The 23,262-nt window shown below is 41.1% G+C and overlaps 2 protein-coding genes across 4 annotated transcripts in view; one reads left to right on the top strand and one right to left on the bottom strand.

The window, feature by feature from the left end:
- Nucleotides 1-23,262, top strand: part of SMAD4 (SMAD family member 4) — a 112,834-nt gene that overhangs the window by 55,628 nt on the left and 33,944 nt on the right. For 2 of the 3 annotated variants that reach the window (XM_025365107.1, XM_025365110.1), the window contains exons 1-4: nucleotides 864-1,497; nucleotides 19,107-19,482; nucleotides 20,870-21,044; nucleotides 21,477-21,506. In XM_025365107.1, coding sequence (XP_025220892.1) covers nucleotides 19,234-19,482; nucleotides 20,870-21,044; nucleotides 21,477-21,506 — 454 coding nt within the window. In that variant the 5' untranslated portion in view covers nucleotides 864-1,497; nucleotides 19,107-19,233. Of the gene's footprint in view, nucleotides 1-863; nucleotides 1,498-19,106; nucleotides 19,483-20,869; nucleotides 21,045-21,476; nucleotides 21,507-23,262 lie in introns of those variants that run through there. The other variant, XM_025365108.1, reaches the window with a different exon arrangement.
- On the bottom strand, nucleotides 415-1,510 carry LOC112611321. Its single transcript, XM_025365029.1, has 2 exons — nucleotides 785-1,510; nucleotides 415-591 (listed from the first exon to the last, which is right to left on the bottom strand). Exon 1 carries the CDS (start codon nucleotides 1,508-1,510, stop codon nucleotides 797-799), a length of 714 nt encoding a protein of 237 aa, XP_025220814.1. The 3' UTR covers nucleotides 415-591; nucleotides 785-796.

Genomic DNA, 23,262 nt, shown 5'->3' with positions numbered 1-23,262 from the left:
AATAGAACATACAGCAGTGGAAGATGTGGAAATGAATTCCCTTAAAACTGGTCTTCATAAATCCCAGGAGTAAGAGAACACCAGTTTGGAGCTTAAGGAGCTTTCTGGTAAAAGAGGGAATGGCCCAGGCAGTGATGTGGAGGATAGAATGAAGCACTGAGTATGAGTGATGAAGGCGTGCGGTGGGTGTAGAGAGTTTCTGGGCGACGTGACTTAAGAAATGACTTTAGAACTGGCTAATCATTAGTTTTGGAGGGACTAAAAGTAGTTCCAAAGTAGTTCCTGGTTGGTGAATATAAATCATTAATGTGTTTTAAATGAAAAAGAAATGCATGCGTCTTGTAAAAAATATGAAATAAAAGAAGCATAAAGTCAAAAGCAGAGCCTGTGCCTTCCCCCACCAAACAGGTAACCTAGTTAACTGGTGTGTCGTAGGATTCGAAGTTCCCCTCCCGCAGAGAGTGCGCCTACATCGCTTCCAACAAAATCCACTCACACTTGCAACGCCTGGCAAGGCTCTTCAATATGTGATTCCTTGACTGTTCCGTGCGTCTCTCGAGTTCAAACACCTCTGGGGCTCGTGATTTGGGGCTGCCAGACAGGGAAGGAAGGTGCGGCCAGCGTCTGTTTCTTCCCTAAGTGAACTCCTACAACCTAGCCACCTTCTCCCCAGAGCTGTCGACCGGTGGCTGAAGGCCAATTTTTGTGCCTACGCAGGTCCTCCACACAGAACAAAACAAATACACAACAAAAGCCGGGCTAATAGCTATTTATAAACACTTACTGGACGCCCACTCTACGCCGAGCTCTCCCGCGCTCCTTGGGAACTTTTTTGCCAAGAGATGCCAATTTTCCCGGCGACCACTCCCTCAAGCAGGCCTTCGCCTCTGCCCGCGCGGAGGCCCAGGCCCAGGCCCAGGCCGGGATTCAGAGCCGCCCCTCGGCTGGCTCTGCCCTGCAGGCGCCTGCGCAGAGCGACTCTCGCCGTCACTTGGGGCGGGAGGCGGCGACAGCCGGGAGAAAGGAAAGCTGCGGGGGAAAAGGGCCAAACCCTGAAATTACCCGGATGTGGTCCCCGCGCGCGCATGCTCAGTGTGTTCTCGACAAGTTGGCAGCAACAACACGGCCCTGGTCGTCGTCGCTGCTGCGGTAACGGAGCGGCTCGGGTGGCGGAGCCTGCGTTCGCGCCCTCCTGCTCTCCTCGGGAGGCCCTTCCCGCCCTACCCTCGGCTCCGCGGCCGCCCAGGGGGTGGGAGCGGGTGAGGGGAGCCAGGCGCCCAGCGAGAAAGGCCCCCCGCCGCGGGGCGGCCCGGGAGCTCGAGGCGGTCCGGCCCGCGCGGGCAGCGGCGCGGCACTGAGGAGGGGCGGCCTGGCCGGGACGCCTCGGGGCGGGGGCCGAGGAGCTCTCCGGGCCGCAGGGGAAAGCGACGGGCCCGGCGCGTCCGCGGACCAGCAGCGGCGGGAGAGCGGACTCCCCTCGCCACCGCCCGATCCCAGGTAACCGCGCCATGTCCCCTCCCCTTCCCCCGGCCGGGCCCGCGCACCCCGCCCGCGGCTTCCCCGCCCCGGGGCGGGCTCCCGACTGCGGCGGCGGCGGCGGCGGCGGCGGGGAGCGCGCGGAATCCGCTGGGAGGGCGACCGCGGCCGCCTGACGAGCCGGGCCGGGCGGCGGTGCCTTGCCTCCGTCCGGCCCCCAGCTTCGCTTGCAGCTCGTGGGAGAATCAAGTTAAAGTCAGACGGGACTCCTGCCGCGGCCGCCGCTCCTCTTTGTTGTTCTCGAGTAGTTGCAAGGTCGCCCCGGCTGAGCGCGTTGGGTCGGCTGGAATGTGTTGCCTTAGGGTCTAAATGAAAGTTGTAAATTGTTTGTCTTAATTTATTTTCTCCAGCCAATTTCGGTTTTCTCTTTGTCCCCTACTTTCTCTTCCTAGTCTTGTCATGCCAGTTTACGCTTCTGGCTTTGATATGTTTACTTTTTGAGTATTGAGAGTGACGGCGGTATGCAGGACACATTCTTAGCACCTAACTGAACCCCTCCTTGCCCCCAATAAAACATGCTTCCTATTAAAAGACATAGTTGATCTTACTGTTAGCACTACATGTACTGAGAGTGAAATTGGTGTAGGGTGGAGGGCGGTGGCTCCATCACTTGTCCCAAACTGCTGTTAGGATTTCTCAAACTAGATTTTCAAAGGGACAAGTGTGTAGTTAACGTGAAAAGTTTATTTGCTGGTGCAGAGGCTTTAAAAAGCCCTATTGAAGATTGATAGCTGTTTCCCCTCAAAAACCTAAGTACGTTTGATTTTATTTTAAAAAAACATTTTATTATGCATTATAATTTGGAAACTATTATTTCCAAATTAGTTTCTTAATGCATTTAGTTTTTGCACCGTAGTTTAAGATGGAATTGCCAGTTATTTAGGAATAATAAATACAACAAGATAATAGGGGAATTATCCTAAAATTGCCTTCTGCAAACATATGGTCTCAGCTAATTTTTGTTAATAACCTTTGACTTTTGCCAGAATTAGCATCCTTTTAGTCTTAGTAGCAGCTTAGTTACTCGGGTGTTTAAGAAGTAGGTTCACTACTTTTTGCTGGCAAAAACCATTTAGTCTCTAAAAAAAAAAAAAAATGAAATGCATAATTTCGTAATTAGATTTAGAACATGGCATTTGAATAATTTTTATGATAGATTTCATAAATTGCTTTTGCCATACCCTGCGGAGACTAAATATATACATTTCAGTTGAAATATAGGAAGTTCTAAAGTGTACCTTTTTTTTTTTGATGCTGAGGACTTTATATTGGAAAGTTCTGATATGATTAATACACAATATTCCAAACTGTAAAATGATTAACATTTAAAAATACAGTTTTTTAAATTAGTGTTTCTTCCATAATGCTGTCATGATTTTGTTTACTTAAATGGGTTTGTTACAGAAAAATATAATAGAGATAGATAGGCCAAGCATTTATAATTTGGAGTAGCTTTAGATCTAAAGATAGTGGTGAATTATGTAGGTTTTAAGTTGTTGGAATTAAAACTAAAAGCTTCTTTAGATAAAAATTGTTGTAACAGTTTGTGACTATTAATAGAAGTGGCTTTTGCTTTGCTTTCCAGGTTTTTGAGTGAGTTTTAAAGAATTATTGCATCTTAGTTTTTTTATTTTTGAGGTGAGAGTGTATGTCTATTTAGGTAACTGCCTTCAGTGTAAATCTTGAGTTTAGAAAAAACCAAACTGCAAATGTTTTTCAGACTTAATGAAAATTTGTACTGAGAAAATCACTTTGAAATATTTTGGAGTAAGTTGGCTGGGCGGGGTGGCTCACGCCTGTAATCACAGCACTTTGGGAGGCCGAGGCTGGCGGATCACGAGGTCAGGAGATGGAAACCATACTGGCTAACACGGCGAAATTCCGTCTCTACTAAAAATGCAAAAAATTAGTCGGGCCTGGTGGCGGGCGCCTGTGGTCCCAGCCGCTTGGGAGGCAGAGGCAGGAGAATGGCGTGAACCCGGGAGGCGGAGCTTACAGTGAGCAGAGGTCGCGCCACTGCACTCCAGCCCTGGCGACAGAGTGAGACTCCGTTTCAAAAAAAAAAAAAAAAAAAAAAATTGGAATAAGTTTTACGTGAATGATTTTTAAAAGCCTGTGCTTCACTTTCTTAAGCTACATTTTAGTCGAGTGATTGTGTGTGAATTCTTTTTCTGTATTCCCCTTCAGTTTTTCTTTCCCCCCCAAATTAAGGAGCAAGAATTAACCTAATTTACGCTGCCCAGTTACACTCCAGCTCTCTCACTTGGAAGCAGTTTTTTTCTGATTGAGCCAGTGTTATAGTAACATCATTAGGCACTATTCTAATTGAGGTGTGAATTACTGAGGCCTCTACTAGGGAGGTTAACCCTACAGAATCTGCAGGGTTCATTATATTTAAATTGCATATTTAGGCTTGTCTAAATTTTTGCCTATTTTGGTGAAAACATGTTGTTCTGCCGATGTTTAAACTTGGTTCATTTTATCGCTCTCTAGTTCATGACTAACCATTTTTTTCATTTTTAATTCAGTGATTTTTTTTTAGAGTGACTGGTTCTTTAAGCATCTTGTATTAGCCATTTCAATACTCATTATGTATGTTTGGATTTCTCTTATTTTGTTGGTCTAGAAGACAGTGTAGTTATGCCAAAAAAATTTTTTTTTCTTAAAGCGATGATGAATGGTGACTCCGAGTTGACCATTAATCGTGTATAAAAGTAACCTGACTAAAATGTTTCATTGTTTTCTACAGTTAAAAGACTTAGACCAGCATAACACAGCATTTTTTTGTTTTTGTTTGACGTGGAGGCTTGCTCTGTTATCTAGGCTGGAGTGCAGAGGCATGATCTCCCCTCACTGCAAACCTCGCCTCCCAGGTTCAAGCGATTCTCCTGCATCAGCCTCCCGAGTAGCTGGGATTACAGGCATGTGCCACCACACCTGGCTAATTTTTGTATTTTTAGTAGAGATGAGGTTTCGCCATGTTGGCCAGGCTGGTCTTGAACAACTGACCTCAGGTGATCCGCCCGCCGTGGCCCCCCAAAGTGCTAGGATTACAGGCGTGAGCCACTGTGCCTGTCCTATAATACAGCATTTAATACAGTTTTGTAAAATCACATATGCCAAGCATATGCTTGATCGTAAGTCAGATTTAGAATTTTTGGATTTTGTTTTCTCTTTCTAAAATGTGTAATTTTGGTAATGGGAAATTTGACTGAATTCCAGTTTCTCAGGAACAAGGTATTTTAGGTTGTGTCACCTTGACACTATTGCATGGTGTAATTGGCATTCTGGAATATTTGTGTTTAATTATGAGAGTGAATGAAAACTAGGGTAGTGCTTACATACGTAAAACTAATATCATGCATAGTCGGATTCTTACAGTTTATAAGGTTCTTATAATCTAAGCCTTGATAAGTTGCTACTGCAAATTATATCATAGATCGGATAAGTACCAAAGACCAATTGTAAAGAGGGTCTGTTAACATTTTAATCAGTTTATAATTGGTGGTAACAGTAAAGACCATTCGGCTCAAAGAATGTATTTCATTATTTATATTTCAAATGAGAACTTTTTGCAGTTTGGAAAACTTGTAAATGTGTTGAATTCATCTTTTTATTGCTTTTTTACTCCCAACGTTTAGGGCAATGGTCTTCTCTTCTCTCCTGTCTTTCTTTCTCTCTCCCTTTCTCCCTCCCTCCCTCCCTTTTTCTTCTTTTCTTTTCTTTGTTTTTTTGTTTTTTTTTTTTTCCTGAGACGGAGTTTCGCTTTTGTTGCCCAGGCTGGAGTGCAGTGCAATGGTGCGATTTTGGCTCACTGCAACCTCCACCTCTTGGGTTCAAGCTATTCTCCTGCTTCAGCCTCCCGAGTAGCTGAGATTACAGGTGTGCGCCACCATGCCAAGCTAATTTTTTTGTATTGTTAGTAGAGGATGGGGTTTCACCATTTTGGCCAGGCTAGTCTTGAACTCCTGACCTCAGGTGATCCACCTGCCTCAGCCTCCCAAAGTGCTGGGATTATAGGCATGAGCCACTGCGCCCAGCCTTCTTTTTTTTTTTCTTTTTCTTTCCATCTTGCTCAGTGTCCCAGCCTGGAGTGCAGTGCTGCAATCATAGCTCACTGCTGCCTCTACCTCCCAGGCTCAAGCAATCCCACCTCAGCTGCCCCAGTAGCTGGGACTACAGGCACACACCATCACACCTGTCTAATTTTTTGAAAATTTTTTGTAGAGACAGGGTCTCCCTCTGTTGCCCAGGCTGGTCTTGAACTCTTGGGTTCAAGTGATCCTCCCACCTCAGCCTTCCAAAGTGCTGGCATTACAAGCATGAGCCACCATGCCTGGCAAGTAGTTTTCAATCTTGGCTGTACTTTTAGATCCCTTGAGGAGCTTTACAAAATACTGATGCCTGAATTCTAGCCCCGGAAATTGTGATTTGGTTGGTCTGGGGTGCAGCCAGGTTAGCCCTCCACAGTGATTGAGCCGTTAGGGTCCTCTGACTTTTTCTTTTGAGCTGTTTCACTTGTGTTAGCTTTACATTCTTTAATGCAGTGATATACGCATGTACAGTGTAGTCATCTCATACATCTATGTTAACATGTCTTTTGAAAGTATTGCCACATTTGCTTTGCTTCTGTGTCTGTCTCTTTTCTTTCTTTCTTTCTCTCTCCCTTCCTGTCACTTATTCCTTTCTCCTCTGTTTCTTTCTTCGCATTCAGTTTATTTGAACTGTCTGGTAGTAAGTTTTAGGAAGCTGTATTTCCCATGATGAGAAGTTAATATATCATCACTATTTTAAATAGGAAGTTGGTCTTCTTTTAAAGTATATTCTCAAATGCTTACTTGTACTCCTTTTGGAGACTAATTACTTTAAATCCCCAAGTTAGCATCTAAACTCCCTGTGGACTTGGTCTAGTGGCTCACATCTATAATCTCAACGCTTCTGGAGGCTGAGGCAGGAGGATCACTTGAGCCCAGGATTTCAAGGCCAGCCTGGGCAACAAAGTGAGACCTTGTCTCTAAAATAAATAAATAAATAAAACAAACTCTCAATGCAAATTGTCTTCTCAGGGGGTTAATCTGCTTGGTAAACCATACATTTTTGCGCCTCCAATTAACTAGTCACTTAACTGGTTTCTGAGAGGCAGGTTGCGTTGGGCCTTTTCCGTCAAGGCTTGTCTTATACACTGCGAGACAGTTGCTCAGCTAGGCTAGCTAGCTAGTTTCTTTAGGGATCATCTAGGGCATGTTCAGCTCTCCATTTACGTCACCTGAAGTAGTTCCCAAGTGCTGGGCTATGGAGTAGTTTCATCTCTGTCTCTGGAAGAGCTATTTAAAAAAATAAAAAAAATTTTCCCACCTGATTTCAACACACATTTTGCTTCAGAATGGGAATGGAGTGGAGGAGGCATGGGAATCTGTGTTATTTTTAAAAAGTGCCTCTTGATTCTAAAGGTTTTGTTTATTTTAGTATGCTTATCCTTATTGCTTTATTTACCTATTTTTTAGAGACAGGTTGCCCAGGATGGAGTGCAGTAACACCATCATAGCCCACTGTAACCTTCAACTTCTGGGTTCAAGAGATCTTACCTCAACCTCCAGAGTAGCTAGGACTACAGGCATGCACCGCCACACCTGGCTGATTTTTTAAAATTGTTTTGTAGAGATGGGAGTCTCGCTTTGTTGTCCAGGCTAGCCAAATCTTATTTATGATTTAAAACTAGGACTGCTACTGAATATTTATTTTTATAGGAAGGTATTATTTCTGTATCTTAATATGGATGAAGGTATGCTATTTAGGTCTTTTCAAGTAAAAATGTATCTCTAAATATAAACTGAATTAAGGATATTTGTCAGTGATATTCACTAGTGAATTCTAGAGCATATGTTATCAGTAGATGGCCAGTCATTGTAAAAATTGAATAATCTAGTGAAAGGATGACTGGAAATAATGGGGTAAGCTAAGCCAGGAATCATTGTACATAAACACATTAGGTGTGTCTTATATCATAAGTATGCCTACTAAAACTAGTTGAAGGAAGAACGTGTATAGATGTTGCAATAATGAAGGGCTGGCTAATTGTAAGGAAAAATGATACAACTTCTATGTAATTAGTATTTTTAATCAGTTGTGTATATTCATGGTATTTAATTTGTGAAATAAAGATTGTAGACTAGATCAATGCTTTGTAAAACTAACAGTACCTCAGACTTCCAGAGTGCTTTTTATTTTTTTTATTTTTATTTTTTGAGACAGAGTCTCGCTGTGTCGCCCAGGCTGGAGTGCAGTGGCGCAATCTTGGCTCACTGCAATCTTCGCCTCCCAGGTTCACACCATTCTCCTGCCTCAGCCTCCCCAGTAGCTGGGACTACAGGTGCCCACCAACACGCCCGGCTAATTTTTTTGTATTTTTAGTAGAGATGGGGTTTCACCGTGGTCTGGATCTCCTGACCTCGTGATCCACCTGCCTCCGCCTCCCAAAGTGCTGGGATTACAGGCGTGAGCCACTGTGCCTGGCCTTCCAGGGTACTTTTTAAAGGTACAGCCCCACCCTTGATTCTAGTTAGTGGAGCTGGCCTAACCTGCAGGGGATTTTGATATATCCCCCTTTGAAGGAATAAGCTAGATGACTTGAAAGTCTCATTCATTTAAAAGTTTTATGAAATGAGGCCGAGTGTAGTGACTCATGCCTGTAATCTCAGCACTTTGGGAGGCCGAGGTGAGGGGATTACCTGAGGTCAGGAGTTCGAGACCAGCCTGGCCAACATGGTGAAAGCCTGTCTCTACTAAAAATATAAAAATTAGTCGGATACGGTGGCACACGCCTGTAACCCCAGCTACTCACATGCCTGTAATCTCAGCTACTTGGGAGACTGAGACAAGAGAATTGCTTGAGCCGGTGAACGGAGGTGCAGTGAGCCGAGATCGTGCCACTGCACTCCAGTCTGACCGACAGAGCGAGACTGTCTCCAAAAAAAAGAAAAAAAAGCAAGAAAAATTTTATGAAATGTATTTTTCAATTATCAGTTATTGAAATTCAGTTTGGTTTCCACCATCTTTTGAAACAGTGGCTCCCAAAGAGTGGTCCACAGACTCCTGGAGATCCCTAAGATCCTTATATTTAAGGGGTTCACAAAATCAAAATTATTTTCATAATGAAACTGAGATGTTATTTGCCCTTTCAGTGTGAGGACATTTGTATGAATGGTGAAGGAACAGTGGTGGGTAAATTGCTGGCACTTTAAAATGACTCTAGGCAGTTGTGCCAAACATATGAGTCTTTATAGTCAAACACACATTAAGCATTTGAAAAAAATGCCGGTTTCACTTAATAATCCCCTTGCTGCAGCAGTAAAAAGGTGTAATTTTAAAAATCTCTACCCTGGAGTACTTGTCTTTTTAATATTCAGTGTGATTAAATGGGAAGTATGCATAAAGCATTTCTGTACATTGAAGTACAGTGTTCTTTTCTAGGAAAGGCACGTGTGTGATTGAGCTGCAAGCTGAACTAGCTGCTTTTTAGTGGGACACCATTTTTATTTAACAGGACGACAGATAAGCTCAGATAGCTATTTAGATTTGAGTATTTGGCAGGTAATTCGTTGGAAATGAATAAAGTGAGCCGGCCGCTTTGAGGAAAACATTTATAGCCAGTACTAAAATCTAATGTTTCAAGTGAAAATTAGATTTTTGGGAAACTCCTGTCACTATGACTTGCCAGTTTCTTAATACTTAAAGACTTTTCTGATGAGATGGGTGGTGATATTAAGGAATGGGATTAAAAATAATATGTTGGGCCAGGCCCAATGGTGCACACCCGTATTTCTAGCACTGTGGGAGGCGGAGGTGGGAGAATTGCTTTTGGCCAAGAGTTCGAGACCCTGTTTCTACAAAAACGTATAAAAAATTAGGTGTAATGGCATGTGCCTGTAGGTCTAGCTGCTCAGGAGGGTCAGGTGAGAGGATTGCTTGAGCCAGGGAGTTCAAGGCTGGAGTAAGCTAGGATCGCACCACTGCACTCCAGCCTGGGCTACAGAGTGAGACTGTGTGTGTATGTGTGTGGGGGTTGGGGTTGGGGGGGCAGTATGAGGAAGTGTGTCAACACTGGGAAGATCTGTGTAACTCATTGGACCAATATTTTCCCAAAGGACCAATTCATGTTATAAAATCGTGCATGGGTAGGCAATCCATTCAAAGTACAACATAGACAAATGGATTTTTATATACCAGAGCCAAAAAGTTCATTGATACAGTGAATTCTACATTGCAACTAACTTTTCAGAATTGCCACTTGAGTTTTGGTGTTGAATAAAAGATGAATATCCATTGCTTTCTGAAAAGGCTATTAAAATACTCCTCTCTTCCAATTAGCTGTCCATGTGAGGCACATTTTCTTCATGTACTTTAACCAAAACAACATATCAGAACAGATTTAGTGCAGAAGCACATAGGAGAATCCAGCTGTCTCCTATTAAGCTAGGCATTAAGAGAAATTTGCGAAGATGTAAAACAGTGTTACTCTGATTCCTAACTTTTTTGTTTTAGAAAATTCTGTTTTTCATGAACTTATTATTTATATTAACATGTAATGGGTTTATTATTTTAAGTGAATTAATAAAGCAAATACCAAAAATTTTAGTAGTTGTATTTATTTGTAATATGATAAATATCAATGTATATAGCCCACATAAAAGCTATTTGATGTCTTTAATAATTAATATAAATAAAGGTCCAGCTTGGCCAACATGGCAAAACCCTGTCTCTACTAAAAACACAAAAAATAGCTGGGCGTGGTGGTACATATCTGTAATCCCAGCCACTTGGGAGGCTAAGGCACGAGAATCACTTGAACTTGGGAGGCGGAGGTTGCAGAGAGCTGAGAACATGCCTCTGCAGTCCAGCCTGGGCAACAGACTGAGACTCTGTCTCAGAAAAATAATATGAATAAAGGGATCCTGAGATCAGAGAGTTTGACAGCTGCTATTTTAAAGTAACTATTCCTATGTATTCTCGACTAAATTACTGATTGATTTGTTTCTGTGGTTTATACTATATTGCTGTTATTTCTAAGGATGTTAGTCATTCAGTTTCTGTTATCAGGGAACGTGTAGTAGACTTAAGTAAAAAGGGGAATTCATTGGCTTGATCTGGAGATTGCTATATCCAGGGTTTCAAGCAACATCACCAGGGCTCTTGACTTTGCTTCCTTTCAGGTAGTTTGCAGGCTAGCTACTCCCAGCTTCAAGGAAGCATGAAGAGGGCTTTTTTTTTTTTTTTTTTTTTTTTCTCTGTAGTTCCATCGGAAGTGCTGGCGCTATGTCACTGGCCTGTCTTGGGTTCTTTTTCATCAGAAACAACACTGTGACCAGGGGTTGGCTCTGGTTAGTCTGGGAATTGTCCCACCTGGCCAGATTGGGAGATTCTCCTTGGAAAATCAGACAGCTGTGTTACAAATAGGGAAATATACGCTGGTACACAGAAACTGATGTCCACCTATAGTACTTTGTTATTTCTTCTTTTAACAGCCTTTATTAATCCAAAAAGGGTAATTTTTAAATAAGATCATTTAAACTGAAGGTGGCATACCAAAATGACATTTAAACTTAAGACTCATGGGTAAACAAGAAGCATACCTCTCAATTTGTCCTTTGTAATTCATCTTAAAAGTTAAAAAAAAAAATCTTTTTGTTGCTTTTATTGCTTTATAAATCCTTTGTGCTCTTGGAAGTTTGCCAACTGCCCTCAGTTTGAAGAACCTCAACTTGCTGTCTAGTGTTTAGTCTTTAGCTTGTGCTGCAGACAGTTGCACTAACCGTGAACACCTTTTTTTCCTGTTGGTAAACCTAAGTTTAGAGTTTCTTCCTAGTGATATATTACCAGGCCCAGCTTTTTTCTCCCTCCCCTAGTTGAATTTAAGCACTTTTCCGCCGGGCATGGTGGCTCATGCCTGTAATCCCAGCACTTTGGGAGGCCAGGGTGGGCGCATCATAAGGTCAGGAGATCGAGACCGTCTTAGCCAACATGGTGAAACTTGTCTTTATTAAAAATACAAAAATTAGCCAGGTGTGATGGTGTGCCCCTGTAGTCCCAGCTCGGGGGGAGGCTGAGGCAGGAGAATCGCTTGAACCCAGGAGGCAGAAGTTGCAGTGAGCCAAGATCGCACCACTGCACTGTAGCCTGGGTGACAGTGAAACTTTGTCTCAAAAAAAAAAAAAAAAATTTAAGCACTTTTCGCAAATATTCCCGTAGTAAGTAGTTTATTGATCACTGATCAAAAAAAGACACTTATAACTTCTAGAAAATATATGTGTGACACATATAATACAGTCAATTCAAAAATAAACTAACATCTGAGAAAAAATGTCAACATTCCTTACCTAAAATGTATGAATTTACATGAGAGCCTCTCTCAGGCCAATATTCAGCCTGTTTAATTTTAGAGAGTATCTTAATTTGGTTATTTGGCTTTCTAGTCCATTGATTATTATACCTGTGGTCAACATCAGGTGACAGCTTATAATTAATAGCAAGGCTAGAGGAAAAACAGCAGGCAGGTACAAGAATCAGCTGTCTCTTCCTGCTGACTCTTTGCCTCTCATTACTCTTTACTTGACTGATTGTAATACCTGTATATGTTAGTGCCTTTCAGATAGGCCTAACTTCTCTACTCATCTCTTCAAACTCAGGATATCTAAAACTGAATTTGTTACATACCTCCTTTTAATTTTTTTTTTTTTTTTTTTTTTGAGACGGAGTCTCGCTCTTTGGCCCAGGCTGGAGTACAGTGGCGCGATCTCGGCTCATTGCCAGCTCCGCCTCCTGGGTTCACGCCATTCTCCTGCCTCAGCCTCCCAAGTAGCTGGGACTACAGGTGCCTGCCACCACGCCCGGCTAATTTTTTGTGTTTTTAGTAGAGATGGGGTTTCACCGTGTTAGCCAGGATGGTCTCGATCTCCTGACCTCGTGATCCGCCCGCCTCGGCCTCCCAAAGTGCTGGGATTACAGGCATGAGCCACCGTGCCTGGCCCTTTTTAAATTTTTTTATCATTGAGTTATCTAGAAATGGGTCATCTTTTAATTGTCCCCTCTTTTTCACTTTTCATGCTTCAGTTGGTTAAAGACTCCAATCTTTTCTACCTAGAAATAGCTCACTGATTTCCCCCTCCCCTCTTTGGCCCATTGCCCATGGCCCTAGTCTAGGATCTTACCACATTTCTGATAATTGTTTCCTAACTGGTTTTCTATTTCCTTTTCCAAAGCTGTTCTCTAGGCTCTCACTGAAGTTTTCTTTCTAATACAAATCTAATGCTGTTTTTTCTCCTCTTTTTCTACCATGAACCTACTCTAGACAAAGCTCTTATCTGTCTCTGCTTTTCTTCATCATTTTCCTTCAGCCTGGCAAATTCTTATTCATGTGTGGTAATCCATTAATACTATTGTACCAGTATTCTGATGGCTCTCCCCTGGCACATGGTAGTATTGTGCTTCTTTGTCTCCCTTATCCCTACCTTGAAATTAGGCATGGCTCAGTGTTTCTTGCATTGGCACTGTTGACATTTTAGGCTGGATAATTTGTTTTGGGGGTTGTCCTGTGCTTTGCAGGGTCTTTAGCAGCAACCATGGCCTTTAGCCACTAGATGCCCGGTAGTATCCAGTTGTGACCATATATTGCCTCCACATACTGCCAGGTGTCCCCTGAGGGACAAAGTTGCCCCTGGTTGAGAACTCTTGGCATGGCCGTATGACTTTAGCCAGTCAAACATGAGCAGAAGAAGTAGCCTGTAAAAGAAGATACATAAGCTGTCCTATCCCTTTTCCTGCCATTTAAGGACATATGTAGAAATGGAGCCTTTGTCAGTCTAATTTCTGAGCGATGACAATGAGCAGTGCCCACAGTTGATGAATGTGTGTTATATCTTAAGCAGGAAACAAGCTTTTGTTTTAAGCTACTGATCTTTCGGGGGTTGGTTGTCACTGCAGCATAGACTTGCCAGTCCTTACTGATGCATTGTGCCAAGACCTAGGTTACCTATGAACTTTCCATGCTCCCTCATTTATAGTCCCAAATCACTTTATACCTACTTCTATTTTTTTTTTTTTGAGACGGAGTCTTGCTCTGTTGCCCAGGCTGCAGTGCAGTGGCGCGATCTTGGCTCACTGCAAGCTCCGCCTCCTGGGTTCACGCCATTCTCCTGCCTCGGCCTCCTGAGTAGCTGGAACTACAGGCACATGCTGCCACGCCCAGCTAATTTTTTGTATTTTTAGTAGAGATGGGGTTTCACTGTGTTGGCCAGGATGGTCTCAATCTCCTGACCTTGTGATCCGCCCGCCTCAGCCTCCCATAGTGCTGAGATTACAGGCGTGAGCCACCGCACCTGGCCCTGATACCTACTTCTTTTAGCATTTATTACTTATATAATAATATGTTTGGGTCTTCCAGATTAGTAGTTCTCAGTGGAGTAAGTACTGCTCTTTAAGGGATGTTGTGGAAATTTGTGGATGGGTTTGGTGGGTTGGGGGCCAGGGATGCCATCCTGCAATGTGAGAGTGAGTAATTATCTTGCATCCCACAAGACTTTCAGATGCCCCAGAAATTCATGTAGGAGGAAAACATAATTAGCCCAGAACCTAACTCTATAATGTATATTCACTTTGCCAGGAGTTAAATTTCATTTAATTCATTTTTTTTTTCTTGCCTGCCTCCCTCTCTCCCTCCCTCTTTCTCTGTTTTCTGTCTTTTTCCTTTCTCCCTCCCTCCCTCCCTTCAGGCTCTGTCACCCAGGCTGAAGTGCAGTGGTATGATCTTGGCTCACTGCAACCTCTGCCTCCCAGGCTCTAGCCATCCTCCCATCTCAGCCTCCTGAATGGCTGGAACTGTGCAGTGGCGTGATCTTGGCTCAGTGCAACCTCTGCCTCCCAGACTCAAGCCATCCTCCCACCTCAGCCTCCTGAGTAGCTGGGAGTACAGGCATGTGCCACCATGCCCCACTAGTTCTTTGTATTTTTTGTAGAGAGGAGGTCTCACTTTGTTGCCAGGCTGGTCCTGAGCATAAGTGATCCAATCATGTTGGCCTCTTCAAAGTGCTGGGATTACAGGCATGAGCCACCCTGCCTTTGTTTTTTTGATTTTTGTTTTTGAGACCAAGTCTTACTCTGTCACTTGGGCTGGAGTGCAGTGACTCAGTCATAGCTCACTGCAGCCTCGGTCTCCTGGGCTCAAGTAGTCCTCTTGCCTCAGCCTCTTGTTAATTCATTTTCTTTTTTTTTTTTTTTTTGAGACGGAGTCTCGCGCTGTGTCACCCAGGCTGGAGTGCAGTGGCGCGATCTCGGCTCACTGCAAGCTCCGCCTCCCAGGTTCACGCCATTCTCCCGCCTCAGCCTCCGAGTAGCTGGGACTACAGGCGCCCGCCACCACGCCCGGCTAGTTTTTTTGTATTTCTAGTAGAGACGGGGTTTCACCATGTTAGCCAGGATGGTCTCGATCTCCTGACCTCGTGATCCGCCCGTCTCGGCCTCCCAAAGTGCTGGGATTACAGGCTTGAGCCACCGCGCCCGGCCAATTCATTTTCTTAGTTCAGGTTGTTTAAGAGTTCACCATTTGGGAAAATCCATGTTACCGACTGCAGTGCCATTGTGCTATTTGAGTTGCCAGTATAACACATTTGTCTTGGAAGGTCTGAATTTGTAGCTGTCATATTTGTGATGATTCTGTACATAAGTGCTGGCATCTAACTTCTTCGTTACACATTCTAACTTAGTTGGCATGCCTGAGTATAGGTGAAAGTACACATTATATATTAAGCGTTTCCTCCTTTTTGTTATAGTTAGGGCATTGTTGAATTTTCAAAAATATGTGTAAGTAGTTTAGAATTTTGTTTCAGTAAAGCTAAGGTGGTAATATAAATTATTTGTTAGAAAAAAATGGGATGTTGCTCTGAGAGAGTCCAGACCCACTTTCTTACTGTGGGCTACCTGTTTTTGTATCTGTAGTGCTTTGTATGTACAGTGTTTGTTGAATTGGTCAATTTATGTTTCCCAGATTTCTTTTATGTACATTGTTGCATCTAATTACCACAGTAAATTTGTAAAGTTGGCAGGGCAGGTGTTTTCATTTTATAGATGAGAGAATTGAAAGAGATGTTAACATTCAGTCATGCTGCTTAGACCTTTACTTAGAATATATAATTTTATTTATATTGATATTATGCCCTTGCCTACCATACTTCCATAATCTAGAACCATTTAATGTAGGAATACATCTCTATATTCCTGCTGGGATTATTTTTTATATACATAACTTCTAATTATGTTTCAGGCACTTGTGATCATAGGAATACAATAAAGAGAAAGATGAGAAAGCTGTGTTTGTTTAAGAACGCAAGGTCATTATCATTTGTATTCAAAGCAACTTGATGTTAAAACAACTTTGAGATACCATTAAGGCCCCAGAACAGCATACATTTTAGAAATGATGACATGTGATGGTGAGATTGTGGTGAAATAATTACACTTAAACATTTTAATTACATTGTAGATTCATGCACATCTTTTGGAATATAATATCAGAAAATGACTTCAAAAGTATATGCAGTCTTCTTATTTGTTGTAAGACAATTCCACAGATAAAAAGCTATGGTCAGTCCAGAAATACTTGCCTGGTATTTGTCAGGAACTGTGCATGGTTCCTGGAATTTCTAAAATGAGAGTGTTGTTGCTGTTTCCTTGGATTTCTAATTAGTGGCAAAAATGTGAGACAGGTATGTAATCAAATAACTAATGTGTTAAATTGTAATTTAACATATCTTTCCTTTTCCCTATTCCCCAATTCCTTTCCTTTCTACTGAGTCTCACTCTGTTGCCCAGGCTGGGGTGAAGTGGCACAGTCATAACTCACAGCAGCCTTCAACTCCTGAGCCCAAGCAATCCTCCTGCCTCAGCCTCCTGAGCAGCTGGGACTATAAGCCCACACTACCATGCCTGGCAAACCTACATTTTTGAGACAGATTTTAATAGAAAATGCAGAAAAATGCGTAATGCATTTTAGGAAAAAATATCCTTGTAAAACTACTACTATTTTTTTGAGATAGAGTCTCACTCTATCTCAAAGTGAGAGTGGCTCTATCTCAAAGTGCAGTGGCACAATCACGGCTCACCACGGCCTTGACCTCCCAAGGCTCCAGTGATCTTCGAGCCTCAGCTACCCCGCGTAGCTAGGACAACAGGCGTGTGCCACCACACCCAGTTAATTTTTTTATTTTGAGTAAAGATCGGGTTTCGCCATGTTCCCCAGGCTGGTCTCAAACTCCTGGGCTCAAGCGGTCCACCTGCCTTGGCCTCCCAAAGTGCTGGGATTACAGGTGTGAGCCACCATGTCTGGCCACAATTAAGCATTTTAATATTTCAACAGTAGCTTTTTCACTGAACACTATGTATCAGACACGTTATGTAGAATTTTTCCTTTGAGCTTCTGTATACCCTCCTTTTAATCCAGATTCAGAGTAACTTCATTTTCTGACTACCGTGAAAACTGGAATTCTAATCCAGATCTCTGACTCCAAAATCTCCATGCAGGTTATCTTTGGTTATCTGGAAGGTGTACCTTCAGTGTGTGTATTGAATGTGGGCAAGTGCTATAAGACATGTGAAAAACTGCTTCTCTGCATGGGGTTTATGAGTTGAGACAGACATTTATGTAAAAGGGATAACAACAGAGGGAGAAGCAAGTCTTAAATATCAAGTGATGTACATTCTGAAGAGGCTCCAAACTACAACAGCGGCAGGGAGAATGGAAGGAGAGATAGAAATGACTGAGGTAAAGAATCTTGTAACTGTGAGGGAATGTAGGGATAGTGAAAGAAAGAGACAGGTCAAAGATCTTTTGCAAAGCTTTCCAAGGCTGGGTAATTGAGTGGAATCGATACTTTAACAAAGGTCTTCAGAAGAGGAAGAGATTTTGGTAGTATGATGAGTTTTATTAATCTTGTGGGAGGATGCTTTTATACAGCAAAAGAAAATGAAAGCAAAGTGAGTCTGGAATGCAACTTCAGTGAACAAATAAAATACAACCAAGCACACACAGTACACGCTCCAGTCCTGCTTTGCCTTCTTCTTAGGCTAATGGCCTTTTCCTATTCTCTGTGGGGTCTTGGCGTCAGATAAGTTACTTTAGTTTTCTACCTGTTGAATGGATTATTTATTAATCTTCACTTTTTGTTATTTTTAAGTTTTTTGAAAATAATTTACCGTGATGCTTTTACAGGTAAAATCTTTTGAGGAATTTAGTGATCTCTTTAAAGAATAGCTGTATTGAGATATAATTTCCGCACCATAAAATTCACTGTTAGAAAGTGTACAATTCAGTGGTTTTTACTATAGTCAGAGTTGTGCAACCATTATCAGTATCAATTTTTAGGAGTTTTTCATTACAACAAAGAAACACCGTACCCATTAGCAGTCATTCCTCATTCCCCTTCTCCCAGGCCCTGGCAACCACAGATTTACTTTCTGTCTCTGTGGATTTGCCTATTCTGTATATTTCATATAAATGGGATTATATAACGTGTGACCTTTTGTCAGGGACTTCTTTCACTTAACATGTGTTTTCAAGGCTTATCCATGTTGTAATGTGTTAGTACTTTATTCTTTTTTATGGTTGAATAATGTTGTATGGAATTTTATTTATGCATTCATCAGTTGATGGACATTTGAGTTGTATCCATTATGAACAACGCTGCTGTGAACATTCATGTACAGGTTTGTGTGGACATAGGTTTTCATTTCCCTCAAGTAGAAGTATGAAGAGTGGAATTGCTGGGTCATATTTACTCTGTTTAACATTTTGTATTAATACCAGACTGTTTTCCAAAGTACCTGTGCCATTTTGTAATCCCAGCAGCAATGAATGAGGGTCCAGTTTCTCTGCTTCTTCAGTACTTATTGTCTTTTTGATTTATCCATCTCAGTAGGTATGAAGTGGTAGCTCGTTGTGGTTTTGATTTTCATTTCCATGATGTCTAATGTTGAGCATCTTTCATGTGCTTACTGGCCACCATCTTTGGAGAAGTATCTTTTAGAATCCTTTTGTTCATTTCTAAAATTTTTTTTTTTTATCAGTCTCTTTTAACAAAGGTGAGTGTTAACTGCTAGGTAGCATTTAATATCAGGGGATGGTAAATTTTTCATAAATATTAGTAATAGACTTTTAGGTTTAACTAGTGCTGTTCCTCATAAGTAATCCTTTAAAAAAGTGCTGGTGAGATTTCCTTCAGGGTGGCTAGTAAAGTCAGTAAGACTTGATTGAGTGTGCCACTATCATAATGAGAAGACCTAACTTTAATAGTTTTGGAATGTCAAAAACAGTGACATTTTAATTAAGTAATTTTATTTTTTAAAATTATTTTTAATGGTTAATATTTTATAAGAATTTTAAGTAATTTTCAACTCTGAGCATCAAATTTTAATTATGTGCATTGAATCTCTGGCTTAACCAGAGCAATTTCATTTTTTCCCAAGTAGTTGAATCTACTTCGTGAAATGTGTTCTCATGTGTGTCTTTTTTTTTTTTTCTTTTTTAGGTTATCCTGAATACATGACTAACAATTTTCCTTGCAACCTTAGCTGTTGTTTTTCACTGTTTCCAAAAGATCAAAATTGCTCCAGAAATTGGAGACATATTTGATTTAAAAGGAAAAACTTGAACAAATGGACAATATGTCTATTACGAATACACCAACAAGTAATGATGCCTGTCTGAGCATTGTGCATAGTTTGATGTGCCATAGACAAGGTGGAGAGAGTGAAACATTTGCAAAAAGAGCAATTGAAAGTTTGGTAAAGAAGCTGAAGGAGAAAAAAGATGAATTGGATTCTTTAATAACAGCTATAACTACAAATGGAGCTCATCCTAGTAAATGTGTTACCATACAGAGAACATTGGATGGGAGGCTTCAGGTTAGTCTTACAAGAGTTTTTCTATACCCTCTGTGTTGGCAGATTTAAAAACTTGCTAAGTTTCCTTTCAAGCTACTACAGGGTAATTTAATGCCTGCTCCATCTCTTCAGATACTGTGCATCCTGTACAAATACGCGTTACGGGAATTTGTGGAAGAATATGCAAAAGATAAAATTTTAAAGTTTTTTAATGTTCTATCAGAAAAAAGTTCAATGGAGAAAATTTGGGAAATAAAAATAAAAAGCAGAAGAAAACCCACACTTTGCAAGAACTACCTTTAGCACTTTGGTTTTCATTTTTGTAGCCTGTTGTTTTCTTTTTTTTTCCCCAGATGGAGTCTTGCTCTGTCACCTAGGCTGGAGTACAGTGGTGCGATCTTGGCCCACTGCAACCTCCACCTCCCAGATTCAAGCAATCTTCCTGCCTCAGCCTCCTAAGTAGCTGGGACTACAGGCGAGTGCAACCACGCTCGGCTAAGTTTTGTATTTTTAGTAGAGACGGGGTTTCACCATGGTGGTCAGGCTGGTCTCAAACCGCTGACCTCAGGTGATCCACCCGCCTTGGCCTCCCAAAATTCTGGGATTACAGGCGTGAGCCACTGTGCCCAGCCATGTTGCTTTCTTTTTTGATATCGTATGTATATTTAAACAATTGGATTACACTTAGTCTTTTTATAATTTAGAAATCTGATATGTTTCACTGTTACCAAATGTTTCATTGATCACATTTTTCAGGTAGAACTTCATAATCTCCCTTGCTGAAATAAATCTTACAGACATTTTATGTCTTAGATTTTAAAGTTTTATTTCAAGACTTTATACATGGTTTCTACAACACAGTCTTTTAAAATATTTATTTATTTCATTTTTTTTCTTTGAGACATGGTCTCACTCTTGCCCAGGCTGGAGTGCAGTGGTGCAAACATGGCTCACTGCAGCCTTTACCTACTGGGCTTATGCAATCCTTCTGCCTTAGCCTCCTGAGTAGCTAGGACTACAGGCACATACGACTATACCTGGGTAATTTTTTATTATTTGTGGAGACAAGGGCCTTGCCATGTTGTCCAGGCTGGTAATGAACTCCTGGGCTCAAGCGATCCTCCTGCCTTGGCCTGCCAAAGTGATATGATTACAGGTGTGAGCCACCATGCCCAGCCACTTTTTGCATTTTTAAAACCTGAACACAGGCCTTGAAATTATACCAAGGTTTAAATTACAGGTCTGATGCATGACATGGCCAAGTTAGTTATTTTGAATTTTAGTTTTCTCATTTATGAAGTGGGGATTGTAATACTGACTTGGTAGGATTGTGAGGATTAAATCAGAATATATATAAAAGTGTCTTGCATAATGTGACAGATGAATAAATGGTCGTTTATTTTTCTAGGTGGCTGGCCGGAAAGGATTTCCTCATGTGATCTATGCCCGTCTCTGGAGGTGGCCTGATCTTCACAAAAATGAACTAAAACATGTTAAATATTGTCAGTATGCATTTGACTTAAAATGTGATAGTGTCTGTGTGAATCCATATCACTATGAACGAGTTGTATCACCTGGAATTGGTAAGTAGACTTTGCTTTTATCCTAAGAAACATAAAGGGAAAAGGATCTCAATAGTGTTTTAATTTTTGTAAGTTAAATTATAAATTTGGAAGATAGCCCACGACTTTAAATAAGGTTAAAGAATCAGACATTTTTAATATACGTGTTTTAACTTGAACTTAGGAACAAACTTATATTTTGACTGCTAAAACCAAGTATTATAGTTGATATTTTGCCCATTTAGAACATTGTTTTTGAGAAATAAGATGGAAAGCGTTATAAATTTGAATACTTACTGTGTGTATTGTTAGATAGTGTTTATGCTACTTCTGAATTGAAATAGTTCATGAACTTTTGTAATCTCTGGTTTAACTTGACATTCTCTGTTAAATGGAAAATATTTTCATTGTAATGATTAATGTTTCATTTGTTTTCCCTTTTAAACAATTAAGATCTCTCAGGATTAACACTGCAGAGTAATGGTAGGTAATCTGTTTCTTATTACTTTCTCTTTCTTTTGTCCTATCCTCTCTGTTTTTTCGTTGACCTAGAATTAGTTTGTGTGGGCGGCAGTAACATTAACAAGAAAGTAACTTACTGATTTGGAAATTTAGATTTTGGGGTTATGGGGCACGTCAGCATTTAAAACTGGATTTAAATTGGCTATTTGCTCTTTGTATATGAACTGCAATTTATAAACTAAAGTACTGTAAAAAACATGATAGAGGAATGTACCAAAAACAAATACAAAGAATATTTTTTGAGTTAAGACCCATTTTTGAAGAAAATCTCACAGAACCAGTTTTAATGGGTGTTAAGTACCCAGAACGTTTGGTAATATGGAATCACGTATAACATATCCTTTAAAAATGCCAGTATTCTAATTTTCCTTCATTTCAGCCTAACATTTTTATGAATGATAATGTTGAGAATGGTTTAAAATCGTGCTCATTTGTATTTTTTCAGTCTTGTTACATTTTGAGTAAATAAATCAAGGCTACTTAAAAGCATATGCCCATCACAGCTTACCTAATTGTATTCTTAAAAAGAAAAACTGTTTTAAGGTGATTGAGAAAATGAAATGCGAATGGGGGTGTGTGTTTTTGTTATTATAATATTTGAGAATGGAGTTTTATTAAATCTTTAGCTCTGTTACTTAGAACTTAATAAACTCAAATTTCTGTAAGAACTAATTATTTGCGGAGAAACTCTTATAAGGAACCACTGTCAGCCAGGCATGGTGGTTCACGCCTGCAATCCCAGTACTTTGGGAAGCTGAGGCAGGTGGATCACCTGAGGTCAGGAGTTTGAGACCAGCCTGGCCAACATGGTGAAACCCTGTCTCTACTAAAAATATAAAAAATTAACCAGGTGTGGTGGTGGGCGCCTGTAATTCCAGCTACTCAGGAGGTTGAGGCAGGAGAATCACTTGAACCCTGAAAATGGAGGTTGCAGTGAGTTGAGATCACGCTGTTGCACTCCAGCCTGGGCAACAAGAGTGAAACTCTGTCTCAAAAAAAAAAAAAAAAAAAAGGAACCATTGTCGTCTTAGAAAAGGTGTGCTGTTGCTCTGGAGGGAAATTATTAGTAGTTCAGCACCTTTTTTGTTTGCAGAATTTTATAGGTGAGTCAGAAATACTAGGTGACCTTAACCAAAATTTAGGAAGAGTATGCAGTTCTACTTGATTTTATTTTCCACCTTTCTCCCATATCACTAGTAATGGAGGAAGACTCAGTGCCTTGTTGTGCTCGTTAGTGACTAGTAGGTTTCTGACAAGTGTGGGTTTATTGTTAGGAGCTGTTGTGGTGGTCTGGGAAGGGTTGCTTTAAGATTGGTTAAAACTCTGCCTCTTTGCTATGCAGACATTGATATTATATCACTTCTTTTTTTTGAAAGTAAACACGCTTCATATCTTCACTGTTTTCCATCCATGTTTTTGGAGAAAACATTTGGCTCAGTGGGTGTTAAAAGTTGGGAGACTGCAATGATAAGTGTATCTGAATCTCTCTATGGGGCTGTTTGTGAGGGGATTCAAATTCTGAATGCTCATCACACACCTCCCCATTCTAAAATTATTGATGCACCGTTACTGATGGGATTGTATGGGTTTTTTAGCCTTTCTTTAGTGACTGTAGGACTGTATTCAGCCTTGTAGGTCCCCCTAGTGGTGGTTTTGTAAAGGCTGTCTTCAGTGCCTTATTTCCTCAGAAAACAACTGGTATTTCTCACAGCTCCTT

The sequence above is a fragment of the Theropithecus gelada genome, chromosome 18 (assembly GCF_003255815.1).
Source record: "Theropithecus gelada isolate Dixy chromosome 18, Tgel_1.0, whole genome shotgun sequence".
NCBI classification, from domain to species: Eukaryota; Metazoa; Chordata; class Mammalia; order Primates; family Cercopithecidae; genus Theropithecus; species Theropithecus gelada.
This window is presented reverse-complemented; position numbering and strand designations above follow the sequence as displayed.